At 45.7% G+C, this 20,401-nt stretch overlaps 2 protein-coding genes across 10 annotated transcripts in view; one reads left to right on the forward strand and one right to left on the reverse strand.

The window, feature by feature from the left end:
* CHID1 (chitinase domain containing 1) overlaps positions 1-4,072 on the reverse strand; it is a 96,884-nt gene extending 92,812 nt beyond the window's left edge. Inside the window, exons 1-2 of one of the 6 annotated variants that reach the window (XM_088666001.1) lie at positions 3,286-3,353; positions 1,448-1,528 (exon numbers count right to left, since the gene is read on the reverse strand). In XM_088666001.1, the coding sequence (XP_088522127.1) occupies positions 1,448-1,465 (18 nt within the window). In that variant the 5' untranslated portion in view covers positions 1,466-1,528; positions 3,286-3,353. Of the gene's footprint in view, positions 1-794; positions 882-1,447; positions 1,529-2,471; positions 3,354-3,969 lie in introns of those variants that run through there. The other 5 variants (XM_035121855.3, XM_035121831.3, XM_035121844.3 and 2 more) reach the window with 5 other exon arrangements.
* An 8,608-nt stretch (positions 4,073-12,680) lies between these two features.
* The window catches only part of AP2A2 (adaptor related protein complex 2 subunit alpha 2), a 56,599-nt gene continuing 48,878 nt past the window's right edge, over positions 12,681-20,401 (forward strand). For all 4 annotated transcript variants that reach the window (XM_035121816.3, XM_035121796.3, XM_088665960.1 and 1 more), the window contains exon 1: positions 12,681-12,834. In XM_035121816.3, coding sequence (XP_034977707.1) covers positions 12,768-12,834 — 67 coding nt within the window. In that variant the 5' untranslated portion in view covers positions 12,681-12,767. The remainder of the gene's footprint in view (positions 12,835-20,401) is intronic.

Genomic DNA, 20,401 nt, shown 5'->3' on the forward strand with positions numbered 1-20,401 from the left:
ATTGTGTAGCCCTCCAGGTCACAAATCAATGAAATAATTACATCTGTTACCCTTGAAGGTACCATAAGGGTGTTGGTTTTGCTGCAACAGACTAACCTGGTTAATCCTTTGGAAATTATAGGCTTTTTTATGGGCATCAGATACTACTCGATGAAGACTTGCAACTGTTAGCTGATTAATCAGTTAAGGCGATTATGAAAAATAAAAATCTGATTGGCAAAAGGTGCCATCTAGCAAGTCATCGGATGTTTAATTTTAAAAAATAAATTTTTACCAAAAGTGCTAATATAAATTGTCAATTTCAAACACTACTATTGATGAGTCATTCTCTCCTTCATGGGAGAGGTGGAAATGCCTTTTCCAATACACCTGCTACCACGACATGTGTATTATCTAAAATCAATGGAAGTATTCAGGGAAGGGCCAAAGTTCAGTGGAGCATCTGCTTTGCATGCATAGAGTCCCTGGTTCAATCCCCAGCATCTCTAAGTTGGGCAATGAGAAACCTGTCTGAAACGCCTGGACAGCTGCTGCCAGTCAGTGTAGACAATATTGGGCTAGTGGAACAATGGCCTGACTAGGTAGAAGACTGCTTCCTATGTTCCTGTGTAGCCCCTGGCCTCTACATATGGGGTTGAGAAACACCCTTGCCTGAAAGTCTGTAGACAGTATGAAGTTTGATAGACTAAAGAACCACCTTTGTTGGATACAACCCATGAGTTTTAGTTTACTTTAAATATGCAAATGAGAAAAACAAGAATTCTACCGGGGGGGGGGGGTGAATAGGAACATACCGTAGAAAGTTGGTGCTCATGCACCAGAACTTCCCCTTCCTCCACCTCCACAGAGAATAGATCGGGGTGAGGGAAGTTTCATTGATTCTGCAAGAAGAAGTCCATGCCCAAACTCAACATGATTAATGTTTATTCCTATTCCATTGCCCCACCACAGAAATGCGTTCTGGACAGCCTACAGATGCTGTTCACCTACACTTTCAGAATCTGTTTTGTAATTGTTACTAATGTGCACACACTTGAGTAAACAGATAAACAATGTATCTGAAAACAGAAGTTTAGGCTGGGAGATAATATTGAGGGCAGACAGGATGAATTTAGTTATTTGACAGTGAACAATCCAAGAAAAACAAATTATGCCCGAGAACAAAATCCATGAGGATTTTGCTGGAGGGATTTATTATACATATTCATCTCTCACCTTACCATGAATCACACCCAAGGCAGCTAACAGCAATAAATTGGGTCCGGCAGCTCACTGGCAGTTAGTGCAGCTGTGCTCTCAGGACCAGTGAGATATGGTGCCACCAGGCTGCCCCAGTCACCAACCCAGCAGCCGTATTCCAAATATTATTCATGAACACTTTTCCACAGAGACTTTACTCTTAACAGTGCAATCCTACACAGGTCTGCTGAGTTCAATGGGGACTTACTCTCAAATAAATGTGCATGAGATTGCAGCCTTAATCACGCTGTTGCTTCACTCAAAGTGTCTTCTCCCCTCACGGTTATCTCTGCAGGCAAAGTGGGAAACCTTATTCCTCTCACTTCACCTGCCTTTACATCATGGCTTCTGTGAGGACAAGTTCTGCCTCACTAACTTTTTTGAGTTCTCCGAGAGTATCAAAAAGTATATGGACAGAGTGAGGGGTGTAAGAAATAGGGTCTCCCCAAGGATTGGTACTGTGACCGGCACTTCTTTAACTTGCTCATTAATGATCTGGACTTAGGGGTAAGTATTCTGGTGGCTTTGTTTGGAAATACCAAATTGTTCACTGTATGATTGCAGAAGGATTGCAAGGTGCTCCAAAAGGAGCTCTCCACATTGGGTCAATGGATATTAAAATGGCAAATGCAATTCAATGTATAACTGTGAAGAGATGCACACTGGAGCAAAAGAGACAGATTTCTCTCTCTCTCTCTCTCTCTCTCTCACACACACACACACACACACACACTCACACACAAAATATGAGTGTGGGGTCTTAACTGATGGTGACTGACAAGGTAAGAGAAATTAGAATCATGGCGGATAGTTATAATTAAGATGCTGGCCCAGTGCATGGCAGCTGTGAAAAAGGCAAATTTCATGCTAGAGATCATTAGGAAAGGGATTGACAATAAAACTGCCAGTATAATAAAGCCATTACTATACAAATCTATGGTGCAACTGCACTTGGAATACTTTGTCCAGTTCAGAGCAACCATAATTATCATGGGGTTCTGACAATTCCCCTATGTATAATCTATGTATAATAGTCGAATCCAAGAGCAATCTATGGAGCTGCATGATGGAAGTTCAAGGAGAGACAAAAGTACTTCACACAGAGCATGGTTGAACTATGGCATTTGCACCCACTAGGTACCGTATAGTGAAAGCTGTCAACAGCTTTAAAACAGGGCTGGACAAATTCACAAAGGATAAAGCCATCAGGGTGTGATAGCTGTGTGCATTACCTCCAGGACCAGAAGCAGTATACCTGCTGCTGGAAATCACCAAGCAAGTTGCCGACTTCCCACAGGCATCGAATAGCTGCCCACTCCGAGAACAGATTGTCCAACTAGATAGGCCTTTGGCCTGACCCAGCAACAGGGCTCTATTTACTATTTCCTTACTTCAGTAATTGTGAGCAGGGCTGGCCCAAGACACTTTGGCACCTGAGATGAACTCCCAAATGGCCCCCTGCTTCCCACCATGGAGGATGGGGTGAGGGAAGATTTACATCGAGAATGGCAAGCGGGGTGGCAGTCGCTTCATCTGGCCTCATGAGGGGGGGGGGCTCAGGGGGGCGGCCCTGATTGCTAGTCCCAAGCTGAAGGGGTGGCAGCTGCTACAGACGAGCAGACGTGGCTTGTGAGCTGGGAGTGCATAAGTGGAACTCAACCGACACAAATCCTACTAGGAAGGGAGAAAGTGTCGGATGCCGACGATGGTGCAGAGAAAATAAATGGAGATGAAACGCGACAGGAAGGACACAGGCGTCCGCAGTCCACCCCGAACCCCCCCCCCGCCAGTCTTAAATAAGGTGGCCGCCCGCGGATAGCAAGACGGAATTACGTCCGTATTACAAAGCAGCTCAGGGAGCCTCCTTCCCGCCTTTCGCCTCTTTAGCGCAGGATCCCGAAGCGGATCGCTCCCCATGATCCCGCGCTAGCTTAATCAGAGGCGCGTGACGGCTGCAGCTGCAGCTGCCCCAAGGACTCCAGGGCGAGGGGGAGAGCGCGGGGCGGGCGGGGGGCGCGCAGGCTGCCTCTCGGTCTCCCCTCCCACCTTGTCAGTGACTCGCGCTCGTGCCCTCGTTTTCCCTCTGCAAACCGGATCTTCTTCAACTCGGAAGTGAAAACGGAGGCTCGGGAGCCGCGTGGCGCACGCCTCTTAAAGGAGCCGCCTTGGCTGCAGGAGAGCGCTACTTCCCTCCCAAAGCGAGAAATGAGAGAGTGAGAGAGGCCGGGGCGCCCTGAGCCCCGTTTGGGGTTGCGGGAGGCAATCTTGTGCGCGCGAAACTCATTGAAACAAGCAGGACTAACTCCCGAGTCAGGGACAGGGAGCGTATAGTGATGCCTCGTCGTCACGCAGATAATCGCGCGGTCAAACATTACAATCACAAACTTCCCTTTCTTCCTTGGCCTGCAAAGCAAGGGAGCGCACGAGCCCGTCTCCCTGTTTCCTCGGGCGTAAAGTCCAGGTAGGCAACACACACCCGAGAAATAATGAAGCTTTACTGAACCTCTGCCGGGGTACACCAGCCTTCTCCAACCTGGCGCCCTCCACATCGTGCTTGGTATTACAACTCACAGCCGGCTGGGGCTGATGGGAGTTGTAGTCCGAACCATCTGGAGGGTACCAGCTTGGGGAAGGCTGGCGTGGGAAATGCAGATCAGACTCTGTATAATGAAGCTCGCTGCGTTCTCAAGCAAGTCTTGTCGATTTCCGCGGGGTTTCCTTCCAAATTACCGTAGAGAACATCCCAAAGGCATCTCTTAAATAGCCATGTTCGAACATGGCGGTTTCTGATCAACTTCCACAAGCGCTACTGGACTTTATTTCCCCTGAATCCAAGAATGTTGACCTTTACTCGGAAGTAGCTAACGGGGCTTCCTCCCAAGCAAGCAGCACAGCTTTGTTGCTCTGATGTTTATCTGGGTAGTAGATTATCAAATATAAATGGACAGAATTTTCTTCCTTTTAAGAATTGCGTGAGCTTTTTTTCCTTTTCTCTCGTTTTGCCTTGCTTTTAGTGCCTATTGTAGTGGGAGGTTAAAATAAAACTTCCCATTTGTACACAATTTTTCAAAGGTAGAGAGTATCCTTGTTTCATAATCTGAACATAAACATGAAAGTCCATTATATCTTTTTGCCTGCACCATGAATGCAGATTTCTGCATACTGTACATCTTACCCAGGGCTGTTTATTCCACACAAGTACAGAAATGAAACAGAATATGGTTCCTGAAAATCTCAAGTTGCCTATTTTCATTTTAAAGGAAGTATCTAGCTATTATGTAGCAACAAAGGTAAACAGTAAATGCCTAAAGAAATCTCAGAAAAGGAGGCGTGGATTTTCAACAGGCACAAAGTGGGGGTTTGTGTCCAGTGCAGCTGAGCAGAAGTGAAGTAAATTATGCAATAAAATAAAATAAAATAAATCTGATTTGTGCTGAATTTTTAACTTTGCATTAGCTCAGAGTATTTTCTTGCTTCATGGCTGGCTGCTTAATTGTTGCAGAAACAAAATATTTTGTCAACACTTAGACCAAAATATTTTGTACCTGAGAAACTGCAATGCTTAGCAGTGTTAGATTGCCACTTACTTTCAATAGGACTAATTCTGAGTAGACTGGTTAGGATTGTGCTGTTACCTACTACGTAATAATAATAATAGTTCTTTAAACTATGGTGTGATGCAAGTACAGGAAATCTCCCTTTTTCTAGCAGATATATCAGATAATGCAGCCTAAGATCTTTCAGCACATTAATCATGGGGCAGGGCATATAATAGTCTGCAAAAGCCCTAAATAAAACCGCACAGAGCAAAATGGTCACAGGGTGTCATTGCAATAACTGCCTCCCATTCCCTCCCTCCCACCACTCTGCTATATATGTGAATACTTCCTCTTACCCAAACAGCATTGCTGGGACACTCTGTTCCTTGGAATGGTAGGAACAGTTCCTCTCACGCAGGGCCGGCACCCACTCCACTGCAATTGTTGACCAAACACTTTGCCTTGCAGGATCACAGTCCCAACACATAGAGCAGAAGAAGCTACTCTTGCACATACACAGTTCAAGTACAATTCCCAAGGTCTCAATCACTGTAGTCTCCACATCCCTCCAGGGCGCTAAAGCACCAGCACTCAGGTGGCACCACTTACTTTCAGCTCACATCTCCTCACCTGTTTTGCAGCCAGGTTCAAGGACTTTGTGCTACAGCTGCTGCCTATTGCTCATTTGTTCTATAGCAGGGGTCCACAAACTAAGGCCCGGGGGCTGGATCTGGCCCAATCGCCTTCTAAATCCGGCCCGTGGACGGTCCGGGAATCAGCATGTTTTTACATGAGTAGAATGTGTCCTTTTATTTAAAATGCATCTCTGGGTTATTTGTGGGGCATAGGAATTTGTTCATATTTTTTTTCAAAATATAGTCCAGCCCCCCATTAGGTCTGAGGGACAGTGGACTGGCCCCCTGCTGAAAAAGTTTGCTGACCCCTGTTCTATAGGCTGCTCTCCCACAGATACACAATCTTCTCCCACACTCTGTTCCATGCAGGCCAGGAGACAGGCCCACCTTGTCACCAGCAAGGTGTGGGGTGGCTTTCAGTGGGTAGGAAACATGGGTGTTGGCAGGATTTTTGTTAGGAGGGGGCAGGACTTCTGTTTGGGGGGGCAGAACCGATGTGATTGGTCAGTTAAGTATTTCTATTGTTTTACTTGATTGGGGGGCAGCTGCCCCCCCCCCGGCTACACCCATGGTAGGAGAGGATATTTGCAATTTACCCTTCCAGGTGCCCATGTGTGAGAGTTTCAAAATCCCATCCTTGGCAGCAAAATTAGGAATTAGGCTTCAAAGTCTCCTTTGGTGCAAGTCCTGCTAACCAAGTAAGCTGGCGTCCCGCTTCTTACCCTGCTTAACAAAGAATAAGGCAACAACTTGTAAAGTAAGTTTAAAAATAAAATGTGATTACTTTATAATCAAGCATTGGTTCACAGCAAAGGCTGCACTCAATGCTGGTCATAGGAAGAGAGAAAAGAGAGGGACAGGAAGTACTATCTGCTCCTTCCTCTTTAGGCAAGGAGAAATTACATCACACAGAGACAACGCTACCAACTGTGTTTCTATGGTTTGACTATCTGCCTATCAGCAATACAGCTCTGTGGTATTACTCCCTTCTCATGCTAACAACTTGCAATAATATGCATTTGTTTGGTTTTGCTGCTAATGTCCCAGGCCGTGTTCAGGACGCTGCTGGTTGTTCCTCACTGAGGCTGCTAACCTACTTGCTCTTGTATCCTTGCTAGCTTCTTGATAGACAGACAGCTTATGCATACAATAGGTGATGGGATTCTTCACATAGAACTGGAGCTTGTTCTTCTGATGTCCATTGGGCAGTTGCCCAAGGCACAAGAGCCCTGCTGGTGTGACAAATTGGGAATTCTAAGGATGGCAGGGTACTTGATGCTATCATGGCTCAGGGCCTGTGAGCACCTTCACTCTTACTTTGCTCAGGCTCCCTGTACTTTAAAGGGTGTTGAACCTATGGCCCACCAGATATTGTCTGACTCGATAACACCCATCAGCCCCTGTCAGCATAGCCAATAACCAGGGATTATGAGAACTGTGGTCCAAAAGCATTTGGAGGGCCACAGGTTCAACACCATTGGTGCAATGGTTACCAAGATTGTTGAGACACATGAAGATCATAGATTCTATGATCTTCATGTGTCTTGAGAGAAATTCTTCTCTTGCAGGGAAAGTGTATGTTCCTGGCATTCAAAAAGCAACCATAGCCCTGTTCAGTGGAGAGAGGGCGTATAGCCTATGCATACCAGCCACTGTTCCTGTGCATGCTGTCCACACATGCTCCACTTCCAACCTTCTTAGGTTCAGTGGGATGGTCTGAAGGGGAATCTTAAGGGTATTTGGGAACATGTGCTTACAAGCTGCCCTGCTACCTCCCTGGACTGGATGCAAGAAAGAAGGTAGGTGGGGGCTGACCAAGGACAGAATGTTACTGGTGGGGCAGTGCCCCATTTGCCCTAAAGGACCAACCTCCACTGGACTTCTGCCTACGTTCATCTATGGGATAATGCATGTGAGAAAGACAGCTTGCACTGCCATGCCGGGGAGAAAAGTAGAGAGGGTGTGAAGAATTACACATTTCCATGTCTAGATCACGTACAGCTTATTCCTCAGAAGGATTTGCATTTCCCTCATTCTTTACAGTCTCTGTGCTTCTCTTTAGTACTGAAGAGCAGAACCTAAAATTAAAACAAACCCACCTGTAGACATCACTGTCCCCTTTTTCAGCAAGATTGTTTTGCCTTCAGTAAGGCTTTCCCCTCCTGCATTCCCTTACTGGCCAGTCTCTCTTCATTAAGCAAGTTGTATCAGCAGCAGATCAAAGTGCTTAGTCTTCACAACTAGTATCAGCATGAGGTTACAGTGGCCAGTCTGCTTTCATTAGGTGGGCTGCATCAGCAGAAGGTCACAATGACCAGCAATGTCATGTCATTATGAGATCACAATGGTCAGTCTTCAGGCCAGCAACATCATCACTGAGGACACAGGGGCCATTCGGCCAGTCTCTCCTCAGGTGGGGAGCATCAACCACAAGGTCCTAACAGCCAGTCTCTTTTCTTCAGACATAAGAACGCTGTGGTCCCTGAAGCAAGCACCCATAGTAAAAACATGTGGAAATGTTACTCTCACATTCACACATTGTGGTTGGCAAAAAAAGGGGGGGACCAGATGGACACAGTTTCTTTGTCAATTAAGTGGGTAAATACATGAGCATGTGGGCACAGTTTCTTTCTCTCTTACCAATATGATCAACCACAGTCTGTAGAGCACAATAGCTATCAGTTTCTCATCTTGAAATGGGCAACTGAGTGTGGATGTAGCAGTTTGAAGGACCCTGTGCTCCTCTAGACCAGGCATAGGCAACCTTGGCTCTCCAGATGTTTTGGAACTACAACTCCCATGATCCCTAGCTAACAAGGCCAGTGGTCAGGGATCATGGGAGTTGTAGTTCCAAAACATCTGGAGAGCCAAGGTTGCCTATGCCTGCTCTAGACATTGCTTGACTCCAACTCCCATAATCCCTGACAACAGGGCTGGAGCTCATAGGAGCTAGAGTCCCAACAACATCTGAACAGATTCCACCACCCCTGAGATTATAGGAAGCAAAGGGTTGAACAGCACCTGGAGTCAGAGGCAGAAAGCAAGGTATGATACACAAGTACATAGGATGACTTCATCTAACAGCAAGTGTCCCGATGCTATATTAAAAGAGAGAGACTTGATGACAGATGGTGGGCAGAGGGAGGGGAATCAAGAGGAGAGGTGAAGTTGGGAGCACAGTGTGTGGACAGAAGTAGTGATGTTCACCCTTGGCATGGCAGCTCCTTGCTCAGAATCACAGGGTAACTCACAGAAGACCAGCAATGGAAAATCAATGTTCAGGAACAACAGTAGCTAGGGAAGGGGGGGAACCAGGGATGCAGGAAAGCAAGCCAATAAACTGGAGGAAGAAGGACATTAAAATGTAATTTTTTTAAAAAAAATGGCAATAAAAGTAAAAACAGCACCCAAGTATAAGTAAGGCCTTCAATAGGGGCTTCATTGAGGAAGGAAACATAGCAGGAGGAAATTGAGAGTCACTGGAGAGAGGAAATGGGCATGCCCTCCCCACACAGAATTAGCAGCTGACAATGTCCAAGCAAGACTGTAATTGTTTTTATAGTCAGGGCCGTCTCTATCTGGGGGTGCAAGGGGTGTGGGGCACCCGGGTGCTGAATTATGGGGAGCTCCGGGCGCCCGCCGCTGAAACCACCTAAGCTCTTAACCGTGATCGGTGGTGGGTTGGAATCAATCGCTGGGTCATTTCCGTTCTTTTGCAGAAGAGTTGCAGAATCAATGTATCTGGCGGCGCCCCCTAGTGGTATCTTTCATTATCGCATGATCGCAAAAACTGAAGACGAAGCTATCGCTGCCGCTTTTTATTTTTTCATGTTAGCGGTTTTTGCTGTTCCCCTCCTTAAAACCTCAACAACTTTGACCTGCTCCCCCAAATTGGGGGGCGCTGGGTGGATCTTTGCACCCCAGTGGCACATATGCTAAAGACGGCCAGGGGCGTAGCCAGGATCAAAACTGGGGGGGGGGGCAAGCCATGGCCGTTCAGGGGCGGGGCCAAGGCACAGAAGGGGAGGGGCCACAAAGTGGGCGGGGCTAAAGGGCCAACGGGCCTGATGACATCGTGGCGGTGGTAGCAGCGGCCACCTTGTGCTTCTGGGGCTGGTAGCGTTGGCGGCTACCCTGCTTGGCTGGAGAGGACGGGAGGGTCGGGCAGGCGAGAGGGGGTGGCAGGGCGGGCGAGGGTGAGGCAAGACACAGCCACAGCCACGACGGCTCCAAGGCGTTGCTGCATATCAGCATAATATTTCAACCATGGTTCAAGCCCCACCTTAGGAAAGAATCCTGCATTGCAGGGGGTTGGACTAGATGACCCTTGTGATCCCTTCCGACTACAATTCTATGAGTCTATTGATATATTACCATAGCATATGCATCATTCTGCTTTATTGAATTGTCCTACTCCTAGGCATAGCATCCAACTCCTAGAGGCCTAGGTGCCCCCCCCCAATTACTGGTAAATACCCTATTTGAAAGAGTCATCCCCCCATGTTGATGGGCTTTCTATGTGGGGCTTATCTGCCCTCCCCCCCGTATTTTATTAAGGATGGAAGAGGGAGGGAAGGAAGGAAGAAATAGAGAGAGAGATAACTCATATTTGTGGGTGTCTCTGGATGACGCTGTGATGCTGGAACTCTGCAGCAAGAGGACAGGAGGGTCGGGCAGGCGAGAGGGAGTGGAAGGGCGGGCGAGGGTGGGGCAAGGCATGGCTGCAGCCACAACGGCTCCGAGGCGTTGCTGCATATCAGCATAATATTTCAATCATGGTTCAAGCCCCACCTTAGGGAAAAAATCCTGCATTGCAGCGGGTTGGACTAGATGACCCTTGTGGTCCCTTCCGACTACAATTCTATGATTCTATTGATATATTACCATAGCATATGCATCATTCTGCTTTCTTGAATTGTCCTATTCCTAGGCATAGCATCCAACTCCTAGAGGCCTAGGTGCCCCCCCCCAAATTACTGGTAAATACCGTATTTGAAAGAGTCATCCCCCCATGTTGATGGGCTTTCTATGTGGGGCTTATCTGCCCTCCCCCCCGTATTTTATTAAGGATGGAAGAGGGAGGGAAGGAAGGAAGAAATAGAGAGAGGGATAACTCATATTTGTGGGTGCCTCTGGGTGACGCTGTGATGCTGGAACTCTGCATGTACAGGAGCCTTGTAAGCAGCTTTCTCTCTGCTTGATTTACAGCAGGCACGTCCAACAGGTAGATTGTGATCTACCAGTAGATCACTGGATGTCTGTGGTAGATCACTGGTAGGTCACTGGCACCCCTAAAAAAAGCTCACCCAAAATTTTCCTCCTCCCTCAAAAACGTTGAACTATGACCTGAAGCCCTAAACAAAAATGGGCCTCCCTCCCTCCTAAAAGAAGCTCAACAAGTTTGACCTAAACCCAAAAAAACAGGGCTTCCCTTCCTTTAAAAAAAACTCAACAGCTTTGACCTGAACCCCCCAAAAGGGGGTAGATCACCCCCAGTTTTAAACTCTGAGTAGATCAGAGTCTCTTGGGAGGTGGCCACCCCTGATTTACAGTATACAGATGCAGGAGGAGGGGCAGACTGGAACACCAATGTTTTTTATAAACATCACTGTGTCTGTCAAAGCTACAGCCCCCCCTTTCTTATTCACTTCTTTTTAGCCTTGCAGAGCCACCTTAGTCAAATTGAATCCTCTGAGTCTGCACCCTCATTAAATCGCCAATAGAACTCTTAATGCTCCTGAATGCTCATTAACAACTCCCACTTAAGAACAATAGGGTGAAATGGTCAGCTATCGAATCTTGCCTGGGGATATATGCTCCATTGTCTTAACTGCTTAACTACTGGTAGCCACTTTGCTTTATTTATTTGATGTGTTTTTGTTACTGCTGTGTGTCCCCCCCCCCCCAGCAAGCGGAGACTTAGCTGCTCTTGCTAAAGCAAAGCCCTTTCCACTTCAGTTTTTGGAGGGGAAAAGTGCTGGTTATGGTCTGTAAAATACATTAATTTTTTTGCTTCTAGGGGGGGGCAGCTGCCCCCTCCTGCCCCCCCTGCCTATGCCCATGAAGACGGCCCTTTTTTCAGTGGCCCTACCCTAACCACTTTGGGTATTCCAAGTGGTATCACCATCAAACGAAGCCCTATGGCAGAGTTACCTGTATATACCACAGGGTCTACCTAATGTGTTTGCAATTAGCAATTCATTCATTATAGTTTTTCCTTTCAGTCTCATAGCAGTGTAGGAAATAAAAGTTGTTTAGCTTTTTTTTCGAAAATCAAAGTTGTTGAGCTTTTCTTGGGAAATAAAGGGTAAGAATACCCTGTAAATAGGACATTGTGGGGGGCAAGCTTCTGCTGGGGGGGGGCAGAACCTCAGATAATTGAGTATTTTCAATGCTTTTCATAATATTTGTAGATGGGGGAAGCACTGGTTGTAAAATCAGTGAAATGTATATATCTGAAAAGTATAAATTTATTTATTTTTAAATAGTTTTGGTCAATGCAATACTAAAATGAAAGTGACTAATTTTGTTTTAGTTATGCATTAATTAAAACAAAACACTTCTCTTATTGCTAAGACTCAGCCTTCCCTCCGTTGTGCAGTGACTCACACACTAGTCCCAAATGCTCAGAATATTTGCCCATTGACCCCAAGATATCTAAGGGCAATTTCAGATGTCAGTTTGACAGTTTGTCTGCTGAATTCCAGTAAAAAGCTAAGAGCTTATCTTTCTCCTGCCTGGTGCATCTCTTAAGTGGGTGTATTATAAGCCTGTTGAACTCAAGTGGCCTTACTTCTCTGAGTAGGCATATATAGGCTTGCACTGCAAGGCGGCCCTTCTCTCCCTTTCCTGGGAGTAAGTCCCATTGGACTCAGTGAAACTTACTTCTGAGTAGAAATACTTGAACACGCGTTTGCTTTTTTAAAAAAATTGTGGGTCTGACTTTTGAGTAGACATGCAGGAGATTGCGCCCGCGTCAGCAATCCGAGAGCAAACACCTACGTGCATGCGGCACCTCTCCATCCTACGCTAGCTAATTTTGGGGAAAGCCCCCTCCCCGGATTTCCACGGGGCGCCTCTCCCGCCGGCCCTTTCTGCCTGAGGCTGCGCTGAGCCAGCCCCGCACACGAGGTGGCGCTTCGAGGCCCCGTCTGGCAGCCGTCGGGGGCTGGGAGGCGACGGAGCCGAAACGCCGCGCTTGCGCTCAGGAGCAGCGGCGGCGGCGGCGGCGTGGGCGGAGAGGCGGCTTCAGAGGCTAAAGGTCCTTAGAGGGAGTAGCGGCGGTGGTGGCAGCAGCAGCAGCAGCAGCGCCCGGAGGAGCAGCGGCCGCGGGAGCCTTCGCTTTGTCGCCAAGATGCCGGCTGTGTCGAAGGGGGACGGGATGCGCGGGCTGGCCGTCTTCATCTCCGACATCAGGAATTGTAAGCGCGTCAGCCCCGGACGAGGAGGAACTTGGGGGGGGGGTCCCCCGTTGCGCTAGTAGTGGGGAGAGGAAAGGGAGGTCCCTTGGGCAGGGGCCGTTAGCTATGGGGAGAAGCGGAGGGTGTGGAGGTATCTGGGGGGCCTGGGTTGTCTCTGTCGGGCGGGGCTCCCGGGGGACTCTCCGGCTCGCCCGAGTCTTGCAGTGACTTGCGGTTCCTTTTCCTAGGGAAAGGGCTCCTCGGCTCAGTATTGCGGAAGCCGGCGGGGGGGGGGGGGGAGGGAAGCGGCGTTCCTTCCTTCTCCGTAGGGCTGGGGCGGCGCGAACTCGGATTCCTCCAGCAAGGAGGGGCCCTGTTTACAAGGCTTGTGGACGTGTGTGTGTGGAGGGGTGGGGGGAGATGAGGGCATGCCTGTCAGACAGGGTTGCATTTGGATCCTTTGCAGAAGGGAGTGAAGGGGCTTGTTTGCATGTGATAGCGTGCATGTGATAGGATGGGGGGAAGGAATTGTGGGGGTCAAGAAGATCCTGGATCCCCTTCAAATGATCTGGCTGGCTGGCTGGCTCGCACGCTCGCGGAAATCCCTAGTTGTTGTTTCGGAAATAGTCTTAGTGCTATGGTGGTGCTAATCCTGTATATTCTGATTTGGAAATCTGGGCTGGGCTGAATCAGTCTCGCCGGTTGGCTGCCTTTATAAAAGGTGAAGAGAGCCAGGCTATGTGCCAGTTCATATCCTGAAAAATGGGTCACAAGGAAAGGTGCAAATGGTTCCTAATTTGGGTGGGTAGAAAGTATGAGAGGCTGGAAAGAAATGCACTGTGACCAGTAGGATGGAGGTAAACATGAGCATTGGAAGCGAAAAAGGCAGCTGGTGTAGGAAAGGAAGTATCCCCCTCCCTCCTCCGGGAAGTCTATGTATGAACCAGGAAACTTACTCCAGTATTATGAATATGCCTGTTAGCGGTGTCTTGTGTGCAGGAAAGCACAAAGCAGTAGGGCAGGTACAGTAAGATTGCTTGGGCTTCTCTAGTTCAAGTTCTTGTCAAAAATGTGGGTTTTTAAAAAAGCCGTCTCCCTAAAAATGGCCACTAGCTAGAATCTCTTGCTTTTTAAATCACTTACAATATGTATGTGCTGAAAACGTGTACTGAATAGCTTTCACTGGCCTACTGAAATGTGATCCATTTTAGAATAACCAAATGTAGCTGAGTTGGCCTGCTCCCCAACACATTTGTTGCCTAAAAGACTGTTTTAATTCCAAAACAATAACAGTTGGAATGGCACAGGCTGAATTGCATGCATTTTAGAAGGCAAGTTAGTTAAATTGGTACAGTTTCTGTAGCCTGCAGTCATCTGAGGTTTTTGCAAATTCCCTGCTGCGTCCTAATCTTCTTTTGGCAGTGTGGCCACTATCTTCAGGAGATACTTAAGAGCAAAGCTGGAGAGGCCTGTCTAAACTGGTGAACTGGCCAGTGTTAATCTTAAGAACAGTTTCAAGAATACTAATGGCCCTGTGTACCGTAGGTATGCCAGCACACACTCCTCAGATATTTCCAACTTTGAGGAGTAAATTCTGTATGTTACCTGTCAGAGATAACTGGTGCTGCACAAATCTGTGTATAAATATTATTGTTGCTAGAAAGAAGTTACCTGGCTCCAGGTACCTTAGAGTTATCTTTTAGTAACCTGGACGAAAAGGGGTGATTTGATTCCTAGGGTGCTTCAAGCTCCTCCATTAACCTAAGGCCAAATTAAGATGTACAACATGAAGTATCTCACAGTAGTAGTAGCCTACTTCTAGCAAAGGAGTGTCACAGAATGATGCCTGGCTATGTACTACTAGTTGATTTATTATTATTAGGGCAGTTCACAAGATTTTTTTTAAAAAAATGACCCTTGTATATTCCACTTATATTAGCTGTTGCTATAACAGAGTTTGCCACAGCTTCCATTTAACTGTGGGTATTAGGCACACTGAATAAACATACCCATCACCTGCAGAAAATAAAAATACTAACACTGCTGTGGGAAACTTCTGTTCAAAAGTGACCTTTCAGCCACTGAGCATATTGATGTTGGTTATGCTCTAGTGCTAGAGTACAATTGAGAGCTATTGCCCAAATACCCAGTTTGAAGAAACTTGTCTGCCCAGCCTGATACGCAGCTTAGCTGCATTTTCATTTGTCAGTGCAGTTCTTGTTATACCTATTTGGAAGAAATTCCTCCTGACCTGCAGATGTAACAGACATAGATGTAGGACTTTTGTGAAACTTCATTGTATATTTTGTGTGTATGTGTTGAGAAAATTGTCTCTCATCCTGCATACTAAGTGGAAATATATTGAGCTATTGGAATACAGTGGTACCTCGGGTTACAGGCGCTTCAGGTTACAGACTCCACTAACCCAGAAATAGTACCTCAGGTTAAGAACTTTACTTCAGGATGAGAACAGAAATTGTGTGGCGGCGGCGCAGCGGCAGTGGAAGGCTCCATTAGCTAAAATGGTACCTCAGGTTAAGAACAGTTTCAGGTTAAGAACGGACCTCCATAATGAATTAAGTTCTTAACCAGAGGTACCACTGTAAAATTATCAAAATGCTTACGTGGCCAACATGAATTTTTCATGTATGGTTGTTGTTTTTCCTGAGGGGGATTACTTGAAGAAATGTTTCATAATCCTATAGTAAAGCTCATCTTCTGGGATCCATGTCCTGTGTTCCGTATTTTGGCAGGCAGAGGGGAAGAGGCAGTGTTCAGTCAGACCACTGGATTGGCATTAAATTTTGAGTTTATGCAGATCTGATGGTCTGACTCACCACTGCCTGTCAAATTACAGCAGCAGGACATGAATCCAATATGATTAGCTCAACTGTAAGATTCCTTCATGCCCCCAACATATAAAAACAAAAGCTTAGAGGTTTATAGTAACCCAGTCCTTTAAGCAGAACATTTAAAATGCACATTTCAGCTACTTAATGCCTGGGGAGGGAAATTGTCAAATTGGTTGTGGCTCCCATCTTCTGTATTGATTTAAAATATCCTTTAGATCACAACAAAAATCACACTGCGCCTATGTGATGGGATTGGGAAGCAGTAAAAATAATAACCTGCAGTGATTGTAAACTGGGGTCTTTGTAAATTTTTGCGGGCTTTTATTTTTAAATAATCTGAACATATATTTATCCTACTGAACCTGGTTCTAAATTTCTGTTCCTGCTGGTCAACTTCATTAGCTATATGTAATCCACTCATCCCTGAAGTTCCTCAGGCCCTGCTCCAAGCATCCCTTCTAAATGGAAGTGTGGAGGGTAGGACTACAGGAGAGGACATTCTTGGTAGTGGTGCCCTGGTTTTATATCTGCCTCCCCAGAGGGATTCACCTGGTGCTATCTTGATGGTCTTCTCAATGCTAGGTCAAGGCCTTTTTACCCACAGTGTCTTTTCCTCTGGAAAGGATGCTTGTAATTGATGTGCATGTAAGCAGCATGTTCCGAGCTCTTGCTTCATGCCTTTGTGGAATACATAACCAATATGCTAAGAAAAATATCTCTATTAAATCTAGATGTTATTAATGATATTAAAAATGTGCAATATGTTGAGGCTTGCGATTAATGCTGCAGCCCAATGTGGTGATGGGCATAATATAAAAGAGGGAGAAAATGTGTGTCTTAAACAGAAAACGTCTTTTTCTTGTGTTGCTTTGACTTTCAGTTCAGCTAATTTCAGCAACACGGATGGGTTTTGCAAGGGGAAAACAAACCACTCCATGTACTCAGTGATGTGTTTATATAATCAATGATTTGGTCCTGAAATGATATCCCCTGTTGATCAAGACACACAATTAATTCCACATTGTTCCATACACACTTCTTTGTCACTGTGGGCACCTTCTGCACACCATAATTAAGCTGACTGTAGAGAAGGCTGGCAATGCCTGTTTGTAACACCTGAGGCTCTGCTATGTCTGTGGCGAATTCTGAATTATCTTCCTGCCTTTTTACCTGACGTACCAGGATAACTATTGCTTATAGACATCTATTATAGGGTACAAGTGATGGTTAGAGGAGGAGCTGAAGGTAGCTTTATGGCTTATGGATACTATAGGAAGCACCAGTGTTTCCAGTTCTGGGCTGTATAAAACTATTGGGAACTAATAAGTTTACACTAATAAGGGTAGGTAAAGTAACCTTGTTGTTAAAACTTGAGGGCATTACTTTGCCTTTCTGTTAATGGTGCTCATACAGAGTGGGGCAGCAGTTGCTCTCGGTAGGAAGTCCGGGAATATTCCAAAGAAACCTTATTCAGGACCCAGCTTTTTCTCCAAACACTGTAGTACCTGAAGTTTGCAGCACTCACTAGGCACCACTGCTAATGATGTCTTCCCCTAGAGACTTCTCTGTAAGGCTCCCATAATGTATTGGCAGGTCCAATCCAGCTTTTGTGAGTAATTGGTGCAAATTGATAAAGGATTAGAATAATATGCACTGATCTCCCACTCCCTACAAGAACTCTAGTAGTTGCATTCTGGGCCAGTTGACTTTTTCCAGGTTGGCCTTAAGTAGCCCTACACAGATTGCATCTTGGTAATCTACACCAAAGGGCACAGATGTCTGGGCCTAGGCCCAGCCTCTCCAAAAAAGAGCATAGTTGGCAAATCGGCTGAAGTTGTAAAATATGTGTTTGACACTCTGATTTCTGTCTGTTCCTGCTTTGCCCACAGTGTTTCTAAATGTTGAGTATGGGGAGAGAAAGCTATATGGATTTATCTGCCTGTCAGTGAAATAGGCATGCCTCTGCAAAACCTGTTTGTTAAAGCGCTCTACCCTTGTGGCCCATGCAAATAAGAGAGTAGCACAAGAATAACTTTGCTGATGTGCTGTTGGTTAAAGTGTGTCTTCCTCAAAGTTGCCTACATCTGTAGAAAACTCAATTCAAATATCCCCCTTCCATAATTTGTATGTGAGTATACTTGGGCTCTCTGTGCATACTTCCCTTCTCCTTTTATATACTTTGCTTGATTCTTGCAGTGGCTCTACTTGGAAATGGCCATGGCTAGAGATAGAAATCAGATGGACCCATTGCGAACTCTTCAAGGCATAGTGCTACTAAGTTCCAAGTGGAGCCATCATCAGTACTGATGTCATAAAAACAAAACACTTGGTCCAATCCAAGGCCCTTTATTTCTGTATGTTGTATGGGACAATAATGCAATGAATATGACTTATTCCTCTCAGGTTGTTGTTTAGTCGTTTAGTCGTGTCCGATTCTTCGTGACCCCATGGACCATAGCACGCCAGGCACTCCTGTTTTCCACTGCCTCCCGCAATTTGGTCAAACTCATGTTGGTGGCTTTGAGAACACTGTCCAACCATCTCATCCTCTATCGTCCCCTTCTCCTTGTGCCCTCATTCTTTCCCAACATCAGGGTCTTTCCCAGGGAGTCTTCTCTTCTCATGAGATGGCCAAAGTATTGGAGCCTCAGCTTCAGGATCTGTCCTTCCAGTGTGTACTCAGGGCTGATTTCCTTCAGAATGGATAGGTTTAATCTTCTTGCAGTCCATGGGACTCTCAAGAGTCTCCTCCAGCACCATAATTCAAAAGCATCAATTCTTCAGCGATCAGCCACCTTTATGGTCCAGCTCTCACTTCTATACATTCCTCTCAGGTAGCTATGTCAATTTTGTACAATTCCTTACTGCAAGCTTTGATAAATTGCCTCCTTGAGCATTAGCAGCTTCCTTGCTGGAGAAGGAGTGCTCCCCAATGTGCTGATTGGTTATGCTAAAGCAAACAAGGCCTGCCAGGACATAAGTATTGTTCAATTTAACTATGTTAAAAATTAAATTAAAAAGTTGGTGGTAGGGTGATGGTGGCAAGCAAGTGGTAGTCTCCTAATCACATTCTTAGTTGTCCAGCAAATTGTTGGAAAACACAAAAGGCAGAAACACTATGCCCCAATGAAAGATGTGGCTGCCGGGAGTCAAGAGGATGGTATAAGATTAGTACAGGCATCCCCAAACTTTGGCCCTCCAGATGTTTTGGACTACAATTCCCACCTTCCCTGACCACTGGTCCTGTTAGCTAGGGATCATGGGAGTTGTAGGCCAAAACATCTGGAGGGCCACAGTTTGGGGATGCTTGGATTAGTACAAAATAGTTTTTCAGTTTTCTTCTTCCATCTTGATTTAAAGGTATACATGGCAAAAGATGAAAGGAGGAGGGAGGGCCTTTTTCTTACTCCCAAGGAGGAGATTTTTTTTTGGGGGGGGGAAGCAATGTAAAGCCTATCACTTTAGATCTGCTCCTGAGGAATTGGGATACTTTGATTGGGTGTAGTCTGTCCAAAGAAGCCTCCTCTTGATTTAAGTAGAATGTAGGTGGTGTTTCTATTCCCACTTTCCTGAAAGTAAGTCCCATTGAACTCTGACTATATAGTGTTGTGCTGTCAAATGCTTTAATTTTGCTGGATTGCTTCTGAAATTGTATGTTGCTGCTATCTTCATTGCAGTTGTTTGTTTGTTTGTTTTGTGTGTGTGTGTGGTTTTTTTTATATGAAATTTCTAAGTTGCCTCAAGTTTTGGAGGAGTGAGGTATAAATGGAATCCTGCAGTTAGGGCAGGCATCTCCAAACTTTGGCCCTCCAGATGTTTTGGACTACAATTCTTCCCCAACCACTGGTCTTGTTAGCTAGGGATCATGGGTGTTGTAGGCCAAAACATCTGGAGGGCCGCAGTTTGGGGATGCCTGAGTTAGGGGATCCAGTGATGTGTTAACAGAGTTCTGCAATGGGGTATTCTGCCCTATCTTTGTACTGCATTTAGTTGTGTCTCCTTAAAAAGGAACTCCTGAGATTATGGAACAAGGGAAAACTGGCAGAAATGGAGGGGTGGCTTTTGGTCAAGCAAGAAACTCTCTGGATCCCAGACGTAATGTATTCAAGTTGAAACGGAACACAATGAACTCTTCCTCTCTTTTTACAGTAAAAAGTGTTATAAGTCATTGGCTACTATTGAAAATGGTCATTATCTAGCTATGTGAAGGTTTGATTCCCTTTCCCTTTTGCAGTTGATTGTATTTGCACTATTGAGTTGCCAAATCCTTAATGAGGGAAATATATGTGGTTGTAGACTGTCAAGTATTTTGTTCTACATCAGTTACTTTGCTTATTTCTGATCTTGCATCTACATCCTTATTAAATAGGCCACCTTAGAAATGGTAATTAAATCAAACTTTGTGTGTATGTACAACCGAAAGATTTTTACTTGACTGGCAACTGTGTGATATGTTTAAGTAATTGTTACAGGTAGGTAGCCGTGTTGGTCTGGGTCGAAGCAAAATAAAAAAATTCCTTCAGTAGCACCTTAAAGACCAACTAAGTTTATATTTTGGTATGAGCTTTCGTGTGCATGCACACTTCTTCAGATAAGTAATTGTGTTTTGTCAAGTAGTATTACCATAAACATGGATGTTGCTCCAGAAAGGTATCTGCCTCTCCTCTACCCCTCTACTCCCAAATTATATTCTCTTTGAGGCAGCCAAAGCAACAACAGTCAATGATTGGTTTCAG

Source organism: Zootoca vivipara, chromosome 1 (assembly GCF_965207765.1).
Source record: "Zootoca vivipara chromosome 1, rZooViv2.hap1.1, whole genome shotgun sequence".
Classification (NCBI taxonomy): Eukaryota; Metazoa; Chordata; class Lepidosauria; order Squamata; family Lacertidae; genus Zootoca; species Zootoca vivipara.